A 19489-nucleotide genomic window follows, 5' to 3' on the forward strand; every position below is an offset into this window, starting at 1 on the left:
AATATTTAACAGAAGTATTAATACAAAAAATTAGAAAATTTCCTTCGTTTTATTCTCTACAGAATTTCTTTGGAACAAAATTACTCATTGAAACTAGCAACTTCTTAATTTTCACAGATATGGGGGATTTATTATAAATGTGTTTTAGAAAGGCTTCTGCAAATTTCCAGTTCAGCAACACGACATGACATTTCAGTCCAGTGGTTCCTTCCTAGAGCTTGCAGCTACACCTTCAGCTCTGCCCCATCACTATCCCAGACTTCAAGGCAACCTTTTCCAGCTGTGTAAGAAATGTACTCAGGGGCCAGGAGTCCATGGGGAAGAGTCCAGTTTTATCGCTCCCTGCCCACACAAACACTGCTTTTAGCACTGGGGTTTTAGCTGCAGGTGTAAATGGCCTTTCCAGCTCCCTCAAGATACCTGTCCTGGGTCCCTTCCAGTCCTTGGAGATCTCTCCAAAGACCTCAGCCAGAGAACAGGTAAATCCTATCAGCTGCTCTTTAAGGGGCTAAAGGTCTTGATTGCTCATGGGAATTACTCCTTCTCCTTGGACATCTCACTAGCTGCCTGTCCCTCTGGCTGACAGACCTAGCTGCCCCACCAGCACACACCTAAAGCAGCAAAATCTTCTCTTTCCCTGCCTGCACTGGTCCTCCATTTTCACGGTCACACTTAATTATAGCAGAAGTACCTGGTCTCTTAACCAACAAAATTTTCATTAAAATGACAGTCGCAGTATTGTATGTCTGTTAGTTCACTAATTACTAAAATGTTATTAGATCAGAAACCTAAAGTGAATCTCACAGTAATTAAACAAAATTTAGAAGCTGGCATTAAAACTGACATAATCATTGGCATGCTACTAGTCTTAATTGTCCAAGAGCCACCTACTCAAATGGGATTAAGGAGGAGAAGATCAGTGGGGGTTGCTGATCATCACACTAAATCATAAAGTCACCCATTATTTTGTGTGAATTTAGTGTGCTTAAACATTCGAGAAGTCTTTCGGCCATAGCTGAGAGACCATAAGCTTGTTCTCAGTGTAGTCATTAACAGCGCAATCACGTTTCCAAAAACAGTTTTGAAATCATGTAACAAAGGGTACAAACCCATGGTCAGATGTGATCCCGTTCCAGCCGCTGACAGTCACCACACATCAGCCAAGCCAGCGTTCCTCCCCAGTCCTGATTAACTGAGTTCATCAAAGCACAAAAAAGTCACTGGGCAGCACGTTCCCCTTCCCAGCATGGCTCCAAAACAACAAAACAGTAGAGCAAAACAGCAATGCAAAGCATCTGCAGTGCAGGCTTGCTATGAAACCTGAGAAAAATCCAGACATACTTGAAGTTCCCTTTAAAACACAAACTTCTTCTGAGCATATGCATAACAAAACTGGTTTTACTCTGGCTATTAGTAGTTATTTATCAAGTACACTCATCATCTGCAGCAGATTTCAACAATTACTCCAGTTTTACTATTTGATTCCATCCACATTTCATCAGCATGCTACTACAGCATGCGTTATACATGCTGTATATTCCTCCAGCACATTCCCTGTTCTACAGAGAAATGATGTATCCAATAAGCCCTAGAGTTAGCCTCAAGAAAGTTGTACCATGAAGTTGCCTAATAAGATCATTTGATGCATGTTGAGTACACTCAACACCACCAGCTTTCATAAGATCAGACAACTTGGATCATATCTTGCCTTCAGGTAAAGAAAGGCAAAATCTTTGTACATCACCACTAAATACAAAGCTACATTATTAAGAAACATAACTCAAACTCCTTCAGCAGAGACGGAGCCAGATGGATTTTCCAGCTTTGTGCTATTTCTCACTGAAGGACAAGCAAATCAATCAAATGTGGTTGGACAGGAAAGATTTTCATTAGAGGGCTTGCTTATTTTTTGAATCCCTGCTCTGTTCTTCACACAGCAATGAAGATCATAAATGCATCAGTTCATTACTTTGGCAACGCAAAGGTAATTAAAAATTATTCATATTAGTATTCCTTGTTTACAGAATATATTACCTCCAAATCTTAGATCATTCTATCTCTTTAGGAAAGGTGAATTCAAATAATATAAATCCTGGCTGAAATACAAAAAAAAAACAGGCAGTACTTTGAACACAGAACTGCCACAGTAATTTTTTATGTTCATTTTCAAGAAAACTAGGCATAAATGTTAAACATTCTTCAATGGGGTATTTTTTTTAAAATGCAAGCCATAAAAAGTACCTAGGGAAATAAAGTGAAATAATCTGGATTGCCAAAACCGTTACTGATGAAGACCAAATATAAATCAAAATGGGGAAATTAGAAGGAAGTGGTAATTTGAAAGTGGAACATTTATAAGCAATTCTCAACACAGTAGTAAATTAAAAGTACGTGATCCCAAAGGGCGTTTGTTCCAGCTTCTCACACACACACAGACTGCTCTTCCACTGCTGCCCCAGCAGAGCTCTCTGCTCTTGCTAAGGAATGCAAATAGGAAGAAAATTGGGCCTGAGGCGCCTCTTCCCTCATGGGTGCTGCGCCACTGGCAAATGGACGTGTCTGGTGATATTGTGGGAAACAGCAACAGGAAAAAATACATTAGCAGCACAATTATTGCTAAACCTTGTCTGAGGGCCTAAGGCTGACTTAGCTCATAGGATACCTGAAAACTTGGCAGCAAATACTAAATTCTAGATGAAGCTTTAGAGGCCATTCCAGTTCAGACTTTGGAGGTATTTTTTTATATACTCTGCCCACCAATGGTCCTTCCATGTTCAGGTATCTCAGAGGCAGTTGCCTTACTTAAATAACATTATTGTATTTTAATATGAGAATTTAGAACTCACCTATCCAATGACTTCATCCTTTAGAAACCAATGGGACTCCTGCCACTTTCTCTTAAACAGGAACAAAAATGGGGATTCAGAGACTGATCATATAAAGATGTGCAATGCTCCATCTCTGGGTCACATTGTTCAGGCAACTATTACGATGAGCGAAGAGACTATAAGTCAAATATACACAGTGTAAGAGGGAAAAGACATTATTTATTGTGTAATACACACAACAGATAACTAGGATGGATGAGCAATTATGCTACGGATTAAAATGCTCTCCACCTGGATGAGACACCTAATGAATCTCTGCTGACCTGGGAGTTGTCACTTGGTGGAAAGCATGGGTTGAAATGGGGCGCTCCTTCATTTGGCTGAGTTTTATCCTCCGATTCTCTTTTTTCTTAGGGTTCTTACAAATGGTTATGTCAGTACTCTTCCTCTTGAATATTGCTGTATTTTAGCTGGGTATTGAAAAGAGATAGAAATCCTCAAGGTCTCATCACCTATAATATTTAATTCCTCAGCAGCCTTGTGCAAGACATTTACATTTCCTTTGCCTCACTGCCCATTGTGAAAGCACCTAATTGTCATGTTGGCATGTGGCAAGGATTTGACCATTTCTTCATGTGTTTTTTTAAAATGTAAATTTTTGAAAATGTAAAACCTACAGAAAAATTTAAATATCACAGACCTGACTAAGGAAAACACATGCAAGAAAACCTCTGAAAAGAAGAACTTTTGAATAAATAGTGATTGTGGAATTAGGTCTGTTATTAAAAAGGTAAAACCAGTCTGTTACCTAGCTTTGTTAGCCATCAATGTTCTCCATAAATCAGAATAAATAAATTAGTTACATAACACTGAATTTAGAAGAGTTATCAGTGTAATTTTAGCATTGCTTCTTACTATCTTCATTTTCTTAGAAACTTTTTAGCATATTTTTTTTAAGTATCTTTTGGAGAAACCACTGAGAATCACAAATTTAATATTTTCAAGCAAGCCACCTTCCCGAAAACAGTTAAAGTATTTTATCTTTTCCTTCTCTTTTCTTCTGAAAGCTTCATTAGCTCAGCTAATTACCACTACCGTTTGATCTACATGAGAGTTCTCCACTGGAAGTAGGATGAAAAATGAAAAGAGAATAAGTTAGCACAAAGTAAGGTACAATCCCACAAGACACAAATTCTTCCATCTCTTTCACGCTGCCTCTCATTAGCCAGGAGGGGATGTTATTGCCAACTCTGCTGCCATTGCTAGTACTTTTACTTTTAACCTGTTTCATAGAATCATAGAATAGTTTGGGTTTGAAGGGACCTTTAAAGGCCATCTAGTCCAATCACCCCTGCAATAAGCAGGGACATCTTCACATAGATCAGGTTTCTCAGAGCTCCATCCAACCTGACCTTGAATATTTACAGGGCAACCTGTTCCAGTGTTTCACCACCCTCATCATAAAAAAACCCTTCCTTTTTTCTAGTCTACACAGATCTTCTTTTAGTTTAATACAGTTACTCCTTGTCCTGTCACAACAGGCTCTACTAAAAAGTGTGTCCCTATCTTTCCTGTCAGCCCTCTAGATACTGGAAGGCCACTGTAAGGCCTCCCCGGAGCCTGCTCTTCTCCAGGCTGAACAGCCCCAACTCTCTCAGTCTGTCTTCATAGGAGAGGTGCTCCAGCTCTCTGACCATCTTCGTGGCCTCCTCTGGACTCACTCCAACAGATCCATGTCTTTCCTGTGCTGGGAGCTCCAGAGCTGGACACAGTACTCCAGGTGTGGTCTGTGAAGTAAGTAAAACTATTTTAAAACACAGGTCTACCTTAGCTACATCTCAAAAACTCCCAGCCGTCTCTGCTGTTGATGGCATTTAGCCACTGTTTGGCAGACAAGAACTTCAATGCTTCCACAAATGCCTTTGGCATAAAACCATCTATTTGACATCTTCAGCCTTAGGAGTAGAGGGTGATCAGTTCCAGCCTAGATATTTTCTTGGAAATTAAAACCATGAAAGATAATAAAGAAAAAAAAAAAAAACAAACAAAGCTGTTTGTGTGGTCTACAGTGAATTGATACTCTGCAGGACTCAGCTCACTAATAAAACAAATATTGAGGGACTCTGATTTCTCACTCCATTATGCATTAAGATGGCTTATAATTGACTAATGATGTATACAGTCCCAACATTTTACTTTTACTGAAAGTTTTTGTATTACAATGCCCAGAAATATTTCCATTATAAGTCTTTAATGGCAGAAATAGATTGAATCCATCTTATATCGACTGTCATCTGCTACGCATTACTCCGTGTCAGAGGGACCAGTCATTACTGTTGAGGAACACCAACTTTATTAGACAGATAGCCAACAGAACCTACATACTACTTCCAAAAACTGCCATCCAGCCTTTTCCCTTTATATATTTACAATTTGCATTTATGTTTTTACTCTTCCAATATGCAACTTCTCAGAGATATTTTCTCTAAGACGTTTTATTGTTTGTTTACAGTAATTTAGCTACTTTATCAACCACTTAGATGATATACTCAGCTACTTCATCTGGAAAATGTTTCCTTTTACATCTATTAATCTACACTGCACTTTCCACAGCAGAATTGTAGCTATTCAATAATTTAAACTTTGACATTATGAGACTTTGTCAAACATTCATAGCACTTTCTGGAGAACTCTTACATTATCACATACTCCGTATATTCTGTACCAGTAGGTATTCAACATTTTAATTTAAAAAGTTAAAATATAAATGCTAATTGTGTGGGTGTGCATGATCACACAGGTCATCACTAGAAGCAGTTATTAAATAGAAGCCAATATTTGTGCTAAACTGTAATGTGAGTAATTTCATTCCTTTGCTCTAAATCTAGAGATCATTAAAGACAGATCTGTGGAGTTTCAGATACATACTGTCTGCTTTCTCCACAGCAACAACATGGAAGAAATACTGGAAAATAATGACCACATTGCATTGCTCTTCAAAAAAATAATTGAGCTGAGCAAGAAGGCGGCTTGAGAGTTGTTAGTGTTTTTAAAAATACTGTACCATAAAAAATAAAATTCTGTCCAAAACCCACTGTATCAGTTGCAGGCACTTTTCCAAAATCTTGCAGTGCATTTTTTTCTGCAGTGTTTGCAGCATCCATCAGATAAGAGTATACAGAACTTTTTTGGATTACAGTTTAAAAATGAAACATAAAAATCTTCAGTCTCGATTTTTTTTTATTCAAACTCGTTCTTTTTTATTTCCATGGAATGTAACCCTTGCCAGCTTTATTTTGCAGGGCTTTGTACATAGAGTACTCAGAGGGTGACACATGCAGAAAAAAAAAAGTTTATAAACCTTTCTCATCCTGAGAAACAAGTTTTTGAAAATCCTACAGTGATGACATTTTTCTTTATCAGAATTTGTTGCTAAATGATTTGGAGCTATAAAAATATGTTTCAGGAGGAAAGGGACAGATTGGTTGAAACTTAAAAGCTTTTTCAACTATTCCATGTAAAAAATGCAAATATGCTCTATAAAAGCTGTTTTAATTAAAGAAATCTTCTTAGGTATGGTGACCCAAATTCTCTATTGGCCCAGCTCTCTTGCAGCATCAGGAGAGTTACTTTAGCAAGCAATTTTACGCATAACACTCATTCTGAACACTGCCTGAGACTATAAATACATTTATTCTGTGCAGCTCCAATCCAGTATAGAAATTACAGAGCTGCACTAGGAACACAAGGCCAGATAGAGAACGAGTGTCTCACTTCCAAAACTACCACATAAGACAAAGAAGGGCTCCCATGTTATGTCTCATGACCTGACATGGTTCCCTACCACCTGACTTTCACAGGTTGGCAGCTCCCCACTGCAACTGCAGCCCTACCTGGGGCTTCAGCTGATGCTCTGGATACATGAACAGCTTGATTCAACGTGTCTTGATTCAAGTTCAGTCCAAATTTTACTTGTCTGCCTCAGGATTGCTACAGTGACCCTACAGAATTTCAAACCAACATGTATGACAAGAAACAAGTGAAAAATCCAAAATGCTTCCAGGGAAATCCAAAATTCTTACAGAAATAAAAGAAGGGGGGGGGGGGGGTGTGGGGGTGTGAGGAAGCTCTTTACTTATAATTCATGAAATAAATATCTTTCATAGCACATAGCCACCTAGTCAATCACTTGGTATTTAAGTACTAGATGCTGAAAAACATAGCTGCCCACCAATAACCAGGGGGGCTAAATTCAATGGCCATCTAAAATTCTTTTTCTTCATTCCTTAAGAGTCCTCAAATCTGAACAGTGCTTAATGTCATAATTTTGATGATGCTGGTAAGGCTATTTGAAACTATAAAATATTGCCAAAGATATCTTTAAAAATCCTAAAATCGTATCAGCTGCTTGATGGGTTTCTCCAGTACATGTGACCTCACTTGGCATGCAACTAGTGTTGCCAGAGACTTCTAAATCACTGAGGGGAAAGAAGCATCCAGAGAGCTTGCGGAAAGTTTAGAGAGAAGCAACTACTACAAAAGTAGAGAAAAACCGGTATTTCCTTAATTATTTTATGGATTTGTTTTCGCTGAGCTTTTGTTTGCCCTCTGTAAATATTTGCATAATCAAGTTTCAGAGACATTAACGTTCCCAGAAAACACATTACAGCTGTTGAATTATAAAATTGAGATTTTTCAAGCTCCAGGCTAAATCTATACAAAAAATAAGTACTCATGGATGGAAATGGAGATTTTACTGAAGGCAACTATGGGGAATTCAGAGCTCAGAAATTATCATAGGGAAAGAGAGTCATGGGTAGCATATATTTGGTCTTTAAACAGACAAATCCCTTCTGACTTCCAGAAGTCAGAAAATATTGTGTGAAAAATTAGTTGAAAATATTTCTTGTAAGAGCACAATCCTATCACCTCAGAGTTGAATGTAAAAAAATCAAACCGAGTCTAACAGGTGCACACACAAGCTAGCTATGTATGATGTGCCATCAACAGACATGCCTCCTGAGGTCACCAGAGTAGCTCTGAGGAATTAACTTTTCTTCCTCTCATTACTCAGTTTTTTCCTGTCACTTGTCATCCTTTCTTTTTTTCTTCTTTTTCCCCCAAAAAATACTGCTGCCCCAGGCTTGGCTCAACAGAGCAACACAGGGAATAAGCCAGGGTCGATTCCCTCCCATCTGTCCCCCAGCTGTATAATCTCATGTTATGCCATGGTCGTTCATGTCCTCACAACTCTCCCATGCAAATAACGCACAAGTTATTTGTTAATATATGCACACTCGGAAGGAAACGCAACGCCCCAAACCTCTTGCACGATAGCACAAAGGAAAAGAAAGCGGGAGGTCTCGGCTCCCCTTGCTGCACTGCTAAGGTTACTCTGACCTTCCAGCGAGCTGAGTCAGTGTGGTAAATCAGCAGAAAATTTCCTCCTACTTCCAAAAGAGAAACAGTTATCTGAAAGAGTTTGCCTTAATTCAGTGGAAAACTCAACATAAACAAACAGGTGCAGGATCCCTCCCTGGATGAACGCTGTTACCACCCGAGGTAACAGAGCTTGTGAGCCTACCCCAGACTCTAATTTTCCAGTTTTTAGCTCCAGCCATTAGACATTGTGTCCTGCACAAAAAAAAAAAAAAAAAGTCAACTAAGTAATTATTCATAAGGGTATAAATTACAGCAAGAAACTTTAGTCAATCATTCCAGCACTGCTAAGATGCGTTTATGGGTTTGGATTAGCAGGAGACAGGGGGAAAGGATCCTTACAAGCAGCAGAAACTAATATGTCCCACAAGGAGCCAATGCAGAAGCACAGCAATTTCCTTCCAACCTCACGGAGGAGCAAGGTTAGGGCAGAGACTGAATAAGCAGCTATCATGCTGCTCAGCACCACACAACTGGATTTGTTTGTATGGGTAAGATGTGAGCGATGGGAAACCTCAGAAGCTTTGGGGGGTCAATTCCTTTTCAGCATTCAGGAGCTGCAATGGTAATCTCAGAACATGGCCAAACTTACTTATACTGACAACAGGCAAACTGGTTAAAGAGAAAACCAAAAAGTCTCCTCCCTCCCCCGTATTTATCCAAAAAGCTGAAGTAAGCCCAAAGTCTTGCCTGCAATTCAGTGGGACCAGCCCCGGGGTTCAGGTTTTAGGACACCAGGTTGTGTCTGCCCATAAACAGCCCATAGTGCTGAAGGCAGAGAAAACCACGCGTGTCCGTGCTCCCACGGTGCAGCAGAGATGGGGACATGGCAAAGCCAGACCCACCGCAGCCAAAAGCGATGCCAGCCACCACCTGAGCCCAAGGAGCCAGTGGGGCCGGGCGAGGGGATGGATGGGCCATCAGGGAGCTGTCACCAGGTCTTGTGCCTGCTCCCCTCCTCTAGCCAGTAGGAAGAGATACAGGAAAACAGAGTCAGGTTTTGGCTCTCGGTCATCACGCACAAGGAATTATAAAAGTTATTTTTTAACATGATGCTCATGTCTGCAGGTCATCTCTGCAGCAAATATGAAGAGAAATGTTTGTGGCAATAATCCCGCGCTGGCAGACTGATGCAGCTTTTGAGCTGAGTAAGTGTTTAATGCTCTAAAGGGATGGGGAAAAAAGATTTCTTTTAGATAAATTGCTTAATTGGGAAGTCAAGAATTCTCCTGCCTAAGCAATTGCTTTACAAAAGTAAAAAAAGTTTACTTCAGAATCTAAACCTGCTATCCATCTAATACCCACGGAAAACTAAGCAAAGGGGTGCCAGGGGTCCTCAAACTACAGCCTGCAGGCTGGATACAGCCCCCCAGGGTCCTCAATCCAGCCCCCGGTATTTACAGAACCCCCTGCCCCCCCCCCCTCCCGGGGTTGGGGGGGGAAACCAAGCAGCTGCAGATGACTGCCTGCCACTTCATCCGCGCGCCGGCCCCCTGGTTAAAAAGTTTGAGGACCCCTGGGGTAGACACTTGCCTTTATATTGCTGAAACCACAGCTTTAAAAACATAAAGAACGACTCTTTATTATTTTAGTAAAGTTTCTTCATGCCTCGATTACTGTACTGAAGAGTAAATCCAGCACCAGACACCTTTGAGTTGCCAGATCACTGACTGATCATTTTGCCCACCGGCAGAGGACAAGGAAGGGCATTCAGCCCTCACCACTGACATCTAATGGTTTTGGAGATCAGTTTAATGGACTTCGGTGTATTGAATCACATGGTGCTGAAGATCTCAGAGCAAAGCTCCAGTCCCTACTTTCCCCTGACTAGGAAATTCCCCCACCTTATGCAGAAGCATGAATGGAGCATTTACTGTCACCAATATGGCCACTGGGCACAGCTGTCTGCCCCTGCTTTCTCCTTCCCCCATGAAAATACTTCAGCAGGTGCCGGCGTCATCTGCACAGAAAATGTCTGCATCTCACTTACCCACAGGGTCAGAACACTACCTACCACACCTACAGATGACAACCAGTGCTCTCTGACCAACAACAGACAGACACATTGCCAGCCAGGGACTTGCCCTTGGGCAAAGCACAATTAGCACAAAGGAGAATTAGGATCACTGAAGAGGTCAGACAGGGCACCTGCCCAGGAGTCAGCAGCAGAAGGAGCAGGATTACCACCTTAAAGAACAGGCCCACCTTTGCAAAATCTTTTTAATGATACAAACTTTAAAGCTGATTTGATATTAAGTGCTAATATTTTGTAACTTTCTCAAGCTATAGGAAAATAAAAAGTATTGTCCTTTAATATAATACCATCAGTTTTTCCACGCTGATGTTTGCTACTGTAAATCACAGCATCCTGCACACTTGCACGCAAATAGCTTTAATTTTCTCCACAACTGTGTTAATGTAAAAGTTCTTAGAAATTTGTGAGCAGAAATGTCAGTGGTTTACTATACCTGAAATCTCTTACTTACAAAGGCAGCTCAGGTTTTGCAAAAAATAATAGGATTGTTATTATTGAAATATTCACTTTTATAAGCTATATCAATTAAACATTACAGAATACATTTAAAACAACTTATAATTTTGAAAATACTAAGGATTTAACACCTGTGTACTGTCATTGCCTCTCAGTGCTAAACTATTATTGCTCAGGTAGCTACATTTGGACAAAGATTACCAAAATATTATCTCTGTGTGCTCCCAGCATTTTTTTTAAGAGGAAAAAATTACATAATTATTGTCCTAACTTTTAGGACAAACTCATGGTTTTGGCTTTTTTTTTTTGTTTGTTACTGTTTCTGTCTTACTAGGCAAATCAAGGGACACAATTGTAACTAATTCTGTGTTTACATTTTTCTAGGTTTCTTCCCCCTATTGCCTAACTCTTTCAAATAAATAAACAAATAGATAGATAAAGAGTAAATAAAACTAGATGTAGAAAGCCTATTTAACGAGGCAAAAAATTGAGGTTTTTCCCCAGCACAAAGTCTGTGGACAGTGTGCTAACTTGTTTCCAGGGGGCCACGCTGAGATAACACGGCATAACACGGCAAACCTCACCTCTGACACTTCTCAATACAAGTGCATTATCTCTGTCTCTTGGTTTCTCTTTAAAGAAAGCCTCAAGGCTGTGACTTTCTGTAGCAATTTTAATGTGACTGGCCAGATCTAGCAACGTAATCTAACCTAACAGCCGATATCCCTACTAACGTCTTTTTTAGCTGAAGCTAAAATACAATACTCTATTCTAATCTTTCTTCACTTGCCAGCTGCCTTTTAATAGTCAGCCGCGCTCTGAGATCCCGTCTTCCTGTGACTCCTGTGTCTCTGCCTTCTCCTGACAAGGTGCCACCACTGTCTCGCCATGTCCTTCAGATATCACCTCTGTTTCCTTCTCAGCTTCCTGTAAAATTTCCACAGGGCTCACCTCCACATCCTTCTGCCTCGATAAGGTCACACACAAACTCAAGCTGAACAACCGTCTCTGTGTTGTGGAGCCACAACCCAGTTCAGTTCCAGTCTCCCTCTTTCAAAACTAAAACTTCAGAATATTTTCCTGATATATTCTCGGGGAATATGTCAGCAGCTCAAGACCAGCATCATTAACACCAAGCTTTAAATATCCTCGGACTCTTTCCCACTTCCCTTGAGGCCCCAGGATGGCACCAGCACAAGCGCTCTCTGACACTCTCAATGTGGAGATGAGACCCATTAGACAGATGCTCACAGCACCTGCCCACCATTCCGCTTGTTAGCTGCTGCTCCCTTTGCCGTCAACACTGAGGAACCAGCATTTTAAAGCACAATGCACTCAAATTATTTTACTGGTTAGATTTCATATGAAGTAAGACATGCCCTCGTCTGCAGCAGTTGCATTAATTTCACAGCCTAGGACTGTGGCGAGTCTTTAACTGAGCTGATGACTCTGGTTCTAGGTGTTGCCTTCCTTTAGGTATCCGGGGTTGGCATATATTGCTGTGAATCACTCAGTTCCATTCACAGTGTAATGAACCTGCAAGTCTAGTTCTCTTTCTTTGGAACAAAAAGCCCCCGAGCCATTCTGCCACTATCAGATGCCTCATTTTTAAAAGTCATGGGGTTAATTTATAGGTGCCTAAGATGATTCTTTGCTTCTGGCACATAATGCAGGTAATGCCAGTAACATTGGGTGTTATCAACACCTGAGAAGCCAAAGCCACAAATCCAAAAAAATGTCAAATGATTAACACAGCACAATCACTGGCCTGGATGTTGCATAATTTAACATTTATAATTCAATTTGAGGACCTCAAATAAAAATCTTTAAACATGAAAGGTCCTAAATAAATTCCAAAACAATGTTCAGGTGGTTGACAGCAAGCAAGTCTTATCATGCTAAGTTTAAGAATGAAATACTGAACAAAATAGGCACAAAATTATCTTCACACGTTTAGTAAAACAGTTTTGCATTGAAGAATGAAAAAGATTAAATTCCTCATGATGTGATATCCTTTCAAGTAAGTGTTATCTAACACTCACAGACCCATATCTTAAGTGGCTTCAAAGAGAATTAAACTTAATGCCATATTTCTTAAAGTAATGATTTGCAGTTGGAAAAATTTTATATGATTACAATCCAGGAAAGTACCAACTTATTATTAAATATAATTTACCACGATGTTCATGCATATTTGCGTATATTAGTTTTAAAGTGACTGCCTTCTAAATTCCTAGCATTACAACTAAATTGGAAGCTATAAGTTGTCTACTTATTACAATACACTGCTGTGTATGGTTACATACATCAAATGTATACCACAGAATCAGTGTATATATATTTAAATACATAGAAGTACCCAACATTTACACTTTTTGCTAATTGCTTTTAAGTTTTACGAAAACAGCAGGGAATTAAGAGTAAAAAGTTTGGAAAGCATAGTAACAATTTGTACAGGCAAGGAAGAGCCAACAAACGTAACCCACTGGCAGGTTCACAGCAGGCAATGGAACGCAGGAACAACCCCAGTCATTTCCATCTCTGCTGAGCAGTGCTGGCACTTGCTGCTGGGGTACACTGTGCCCAAGCATCAGACCTATGCTGATGCTATGCCACTCCTTACAGCACGAACTTGGGATTTGATTGCATCTCCTTCCCCTTCTTTCTCTTTTTTTTAAAAAATAGTACTTTGTTCCAATTGGTACCAACTGAAAGTCACCTAAATAAAACTAATCTTGATGTTACCTTTGACACAGAGCAATTATTTCTTCATAGACTGGAAGGGGATAATATATAAATATTTTAAACTGTTTTTTCTTGTTCCTGCAGCTTTTTATTTGTAACACTGCATCTTCTTACAGTGAAGGAAGGGTTGCTTTTAAAAGGAAAAGGCACTGGTTATTCTCTGGTAGTACAGATGTTGGCAAGGAGACTGAAACAATATGGAAAGGTATATGTGGAAATGTGAAGATTTACAAGCTGTGATTAGTTCTTCAAACTTCCATCTAGAGACCTCCAGCCTGTTATCCCCATACATACATATGTATCATCATGGCTGTATTTTTGGTCTGAAAATACCAATAAAACACACCAGCATCTCCACTCAACCCAAATGTGATCAAAACCAGTTTGCCAAAATGGACATAAAGCAACTACAAATGATGAGGATGCAATGCAAAAGACCCCCAGATGCTTTCAGAGAGTAAGACTCAAGGTATTTCTATCATGCTCCAAGCCAATTTCTTTGATTAGTGTTATAATCACCTTTGGTGTCCCCTGATGGGCCACTATGCACCTTTAGAGTCTCAAGAACAGGATAAACACAAGGGCGTTGTACATCTGCTCAGCATTTATGAAAATAAAAATATTTACTTTGATCTAAACATGCATTTTGAGATGGCCGTATCCAGAGACATGACAGCGACCTGCCTTCCCCATCGCCAGCCTGGCTCCAGCCTCCACTGCCACCTCCACGCTGTGCTTCCCCAGAGCTGCATTTCCTCACGTGGCAATGTAAATGTGTTTCTACACGGCACAGCAGTGCTGTGATCATCTAATGCCTTAAACAAAGTACCATGCAAACCTACTAGTTTTACACATATCACTTTTTCTTGGGTTTTTTGCATTATTATGCTGCCATAGACTGCCTTCCTAACAATGACACAGCCCTGTATTACTTGTGCCCTTTGTTACGTATTATCCTGGATAATTCATAATTGAACACACACTGAGATTATCTGTTGGTGACTTGCTTTTGATGTAATGGATTTCAGAAATGCTGTTCTCATTTTAAGGGATTTATTTCCTAAACAGCTAGTAGATTGGAATGATTCCCATACCTGCACAAAGCCTGTTTTGTGCACATCCTGTGGGCATTTAAAGATCTAACTACCTTAAGTTTCAACTTGAAAAGTATTATCGAACAGCCTTTATGAACAGGAGGAGCTGTATCTCTCTCTCTCTTTAGGAGGAGGTGCGTGTATGGCAGTTTGCAGGAGCAGGCAGATATTTCCTGCTAAGGTGCAGGTTTGGTGTAAACACCTTAGTTGCTGTAAACACACATGTAAGTCCACAGGGAACACAACAAATCCCCTTTAAATATGTGCTCCTCAACCTGATTGTAAATAAGAAAACTATCAGTAAAACAATATTCATCAATTAGCAAGTGTTAAAACACTACTACAATAAACCTGAAATGTAAATATTCCCGATACTGTCCCTGGATACTGATGAAACTTGCTGCAGAATTTTTGCTGAGGACATATCTGCAACTCTAAAAGCTAATGAATAAATAAAAGTGAAAGGAAGGCAGGGAAGAAGGAAGAGTAGAGTAAAAGGGTATAACATACATATTATATTACACAGTAATTATGAGCTTCTGAAATGCCAATTAGTAACTCCTTCAATGATCCAGCTCACAGATCAATATTAGGTTGATAACAGCAGAGAGTCATTATCTGGTAGAGTACGTTTTATTATTAAAGAATGTAGAAAGCCACAGAAATATTAGCTTAACTCCTCTTTTTTTTTTTTTTTTCCAGTGCAAATTGTCCCAAACGTATTACAAGCAAGACATAAGTAATTCTGTTCCACGGTCCCCATAATTTCAGTACAAATATTTGGTTTGAAAGAATTCATAATGGCAGACCCTAGCCAGCCAAGACAATAATTCTTTTCTATTACTGGGTTGTGTTTTTTTCTTTTTTTCCTCCAAACAAGGCAAACAATGTTTTAACAGACTTTCTCCTCTGTCAGGGGCAGGGGGAGGCAGGGAATTAAAAGAATAATTTGGCCACCAATTCAACATGAAAGTGCATAAATGCAGAGAGATTCCCCTGGAAGAGCTATTTTACTTGCTGTATGGACAAGATGAGCCAAGGGTGCGAAGAATAAAACCAGGTTTGTTGCCCTGGAGGGGGGCTCCTGAAGTCAAAGCCGTAATGATACAGAAAGAAGGCAGGTATTTAGTATTCCCAGCTAGACCCTAAAGTTTTTGTTACAGATCTCAGAGTGAAAGATCATTATTCATAGTGGTGTCAGCAAGGTGGTAAGATTTGCAATTTCAGAAAAGCTGTAAAAAGGCTTAGAGGTAAAAGGCAGCTTTATTAGGAGATTTTACATTTTATCCACGGGGTTTGGTATCTTTGAGCTTTTTTTCTTGCTTTATATTAGATTTTCTCTGTCAACTTGTTTCTCTGCCACCAAAACTACTTGCGATGCAGTACACTCAGTTCTCAGTGCTCTTGGATGCAAAAAGTTGTACCCTTCCCTCAACAAAGAAGGATGTTAGAAAGGGACAGGTTGTCCCTATGTCTGGGCACCAGCCCTCCTGCAGTCCCAGGGTGATTCAGAGCAGGAACTGTCATGGATAAAGTTTGCACGATTCAATTTACTGGACAAGTGGATCATTCAATTCTTTGTTATGTGGATGCATTCAAAAGTTTATGCTGCATTACAGAGAAGTGAGTAGCTGATCCCAAAAATATTGAGAAGTAACATTACACAGACTGTAACACAGAGGAGCTGAGATGTCATGGGTTCACGTGTTGCAGAGAAACATAAAACTGTAACAAAAAGAAAAAAAAAAAAGAAGGGTTTTCATAGATCTCATTCTAGTTGGTGTGAAGTTTTCCTGTAAACTTTTTTCTTGAATCTTCATAATTGCTGGAACTAACACTGTTTCTCTACAATTTACGATTAACGTGCGATTTATGTTCTTCTGGTCACTAATGACATATTTTTGAAGTAATTTCCAATATGAGGTCCTCATTACCATAGGGCAGTTACTGCTCATCTATGGTCATAAGTACTTTATCGTGGAGCATCCATTTGCCTAGCATGGAAGCACTTGAAACTATTTATAAAGCACATTTTACACCTGACACATTGAATTAGGAGCAGAAAAATGAGACAGTTTTCTAATGGCATCAGCATTACTGTGTTGGTTTTAAAACGGACTCATGTCTAGAAGGCTCTGATTCATGTTCTCTTTTTCTGAAGACTATTGACTCATCTGGGTCTTTTGTTTTTGTTTTTGTTTTTTTTTTAATGGCATATTGATATTGGTGGTTGTTGTTGTTTTGGCTTAGAAGTCCAGTCAAATGAATTTAATAAATGTTGCTGTCAGTGAAAAATTAGCATTAGCTGTCCCAAATGTAAGGGGAATACTTCCCAGAGCAAGTACCACACTGCTGTCTGTTCTCCGGTACTTTCAGAGAGAGACCTGGAGAGGATGAAATGGTTTTAAGCAATTTAACATTATATATGCTGACTCTTTGAAGTGGGCCAGGGCAATTGTAATTCATCACTTCCCATGGCCTTGCCCATTTGAGCACGAACTAACTGGCCGGTTATGGTGTGATGGATACAGTTACACGTTACATAACTGGTCATTAGAAGCACAGGTCAATCCCCACCTTGTCCCCAAGCCTACAGACATTTTGCATTACTGATAACACACTGTGAAGTGTAATGCAGCCTATATAAAGATGACAGCGCTAATAGAAGACTTACACCTTTAACCCCCTCCCGCCTCAGCTCCAACTCATGATTTTTATTCCTAGCACTAACTGGATAAAGCCCAGCTGACAATTTGCTAACACGATGCGCAGTTCAGCTGCTCATTCCGAGAGGACAAACCAACCCCAAACCCTCCAACTCTGCCTGTGCACTGAGCAAAACCCCAGCAGTTTTCTTCCCCCTACATGACCCTGCATGCAGGCTTGTACCGGGCGATCCTGAGTCACCGACAGCAAAGCACTGAACTTTTCAGGCTTTCACATCATTTTATGAAACAAAATAGCCGGTATAAAATGTCTTGATTTTTTTTTCAGAACTAAGAATCAATGATCAAATATTGTCACTGATTGCACTGTTATTTTATTTCAGGAGAAAAAAAACCCATTTTTTTCTGCAGAGGTACTTCCTAGCGAATACAAATCTGCTTAGGGATTTCATTTTATCACTGTAGAGAGCAGCAACTCGGCTAGAAAGTAGTTTTCGATCAATGCAGAAGCAGGATGGTGTCAGACGCTCGGGGAAGAAGACAGTCAGGGAGAGAGCCCGCTGTTCCCCGGGGGGCTTCCCCCACCATCGTCCTCGCTGCCCAGCCACAGCACCCACGCACATCTCACACCTGAGGACAGCAAACACACAGCCGCTCATCTTCCTGGGTCGTTCCGACCGGGCAACGGCGAAATCCCGACTAACAAGTCGATTTCACGCCCTGTTACTGAACCACAGCCATTAACCGTACAGGCAATAGAGAGTAAAGATGAGGGAGACACCAACAGCCCCGCGCCCGGCTGCCACCTCCTCCGGGACAAACTTTTGTTCGAACCCGGCGAAGGGAGCCGGGGAAACCGCCGCCACCGCCACGATGCCGCTCCCGCCGAGCCGCTCGCCGCCAGACCGGCGGGCAAACTTGACCGCGACGCGCCCACCGCCCCCCGGCGCCTCGCCCTGACCTCGGGCAAACTTTGCCCGTGCCCGGCACGGTCCCCCCGCTGCGCCGGCAGGCGGGAGGGCGCAGGGGGCAGCCCCGCGCTCCCCGCCGACGGGCCGGGGGAGCCCCGCAGCCGCCCGCCCCGCCGGGCTCGGACCCTACCTTGACGGCCCGGGCGGGCTGGCACTGGACGTGGTGGGACACCGTCGCCGTCTGGTTCATGTTGCCGGCGCGGCGGGCTGCGGCGCCGGGCGGGCACGGGGCGCCCGCGGCTCCCGGCGCCTCCGAGAGGCCGGGGGGGGCTCCGGCTGCGGCTCCGGCTGCGGCGGCTCCGCGCCCCCGGGAGCCGCGAGAGCTCCGCCCGGCGGGGGCTGCCCGCCCCGCCCGGCACCGCCCGCCGGCACCGCCCGCGCCGTCCGCCGGGGCCGGGACCGCGACCGCCCTGGCGATGCGCGCCGCCGCCGCCCCCGGGCCGGGCCGCAGACACTGAGCGAGACCAGCCCCCGCTGTGCAGCCAAACCCCGCAGCGCTCTTAGCTGAGATTAATAAGGTTGCAACAGAAAGTTTACGCTGGCTGCACTTCCCTCCGCGTTCTCCGGCACGTTTTCCCGTTCTCCTTTCCCCATCCCCTCCCCTGCCTCCGCCGCTCTAAACCGACCCTGGCCCGCGGCGGAACCGGGATGCAGGCGCTGTGTGTACCGCAGCCGCGGCACAAGCGCCCGCCTCACGCCCACTCGCCAGCGCACAGGGGACTTCCAAAATCTCCTGGCTGTGCTAAGTGCTGCAACAGCTCCACGCTTCCCCACAGGTCAGGAGAAACGTGGCTCTGATCAGATTTTTACCCAAGTAACTTTTTGTGGGTTTGTTTGTCTAAAAAAAATCTAAAAAGCTATCCCCTCCAGACTGTCAGCAGGACTTGCCAGAAACACACACAACGCTCTTGCCACAGGTCCAGCCCGCAGGCTCTATCAAAGCTGGAGGATTTGGAGATGGGAGCTGGTGAGCTCCGTGAGCAGATTGTGACACCTCAGGCTGACAAGGAGCAAGCAATATGTCTGTATATACATAACATTCCTAAATGATCTCTTGCTTTAGAGAAACCTCCCAATAAAACAAGGCACAGTGTGCCATGCACCGAGGCGTGAAACTGCAGCCGGGGCAGGTAAGGTCGATTCAGGAGGAAGCAAAGAAGAAAAAGGACAGACTAGCGCCAGAAGCCATGGCACAAATCTCTCAAACTGCTGATTTGGAGTCTCACTGTATGAGACTCCAGCTTCAGGCAATCTC

General features: G+C 42.0%; 1 protein-coding gene across 1 annotated transcript in view; it reads right to left on the minus strand.

Annotated features, from left to right (window-relative positions):
• Positions 1-18571, minus strand: part of DPP10 (dipeptidyl peptidase like 10) — a 548242-nt gene extending 529671 nt beyond the window's left edge. Inside the window, exon 1 of the mRNA XM_055719219.1 lies at positions 18365-18571. Within this exon, the coding sequence (XP_055575194.1) occupies positions 18365-18424 (60 nt within the window). The 5' untranslated portion in view covers positions 18425-18571. The remainder of the gene's footprint in view (positions 1-18364) is intronic.
• Between the last annotated feature and the right edge of the window lie 918 nt (positions 18572-19489).

The sequence above is a fragment of the Falco cherrug genome, chromosome 8, assembly GCF_023634085.1.
Source record: "Falco cherrug isolate bFalChe1 chromosome 8, bFalChe1.pri, whole genome shotgun sequence".
NCBI lineage: Eukaryota > Metazoa > Chordata > Aves > Falconiformes > Falconidae > Falco > Falco cherrug.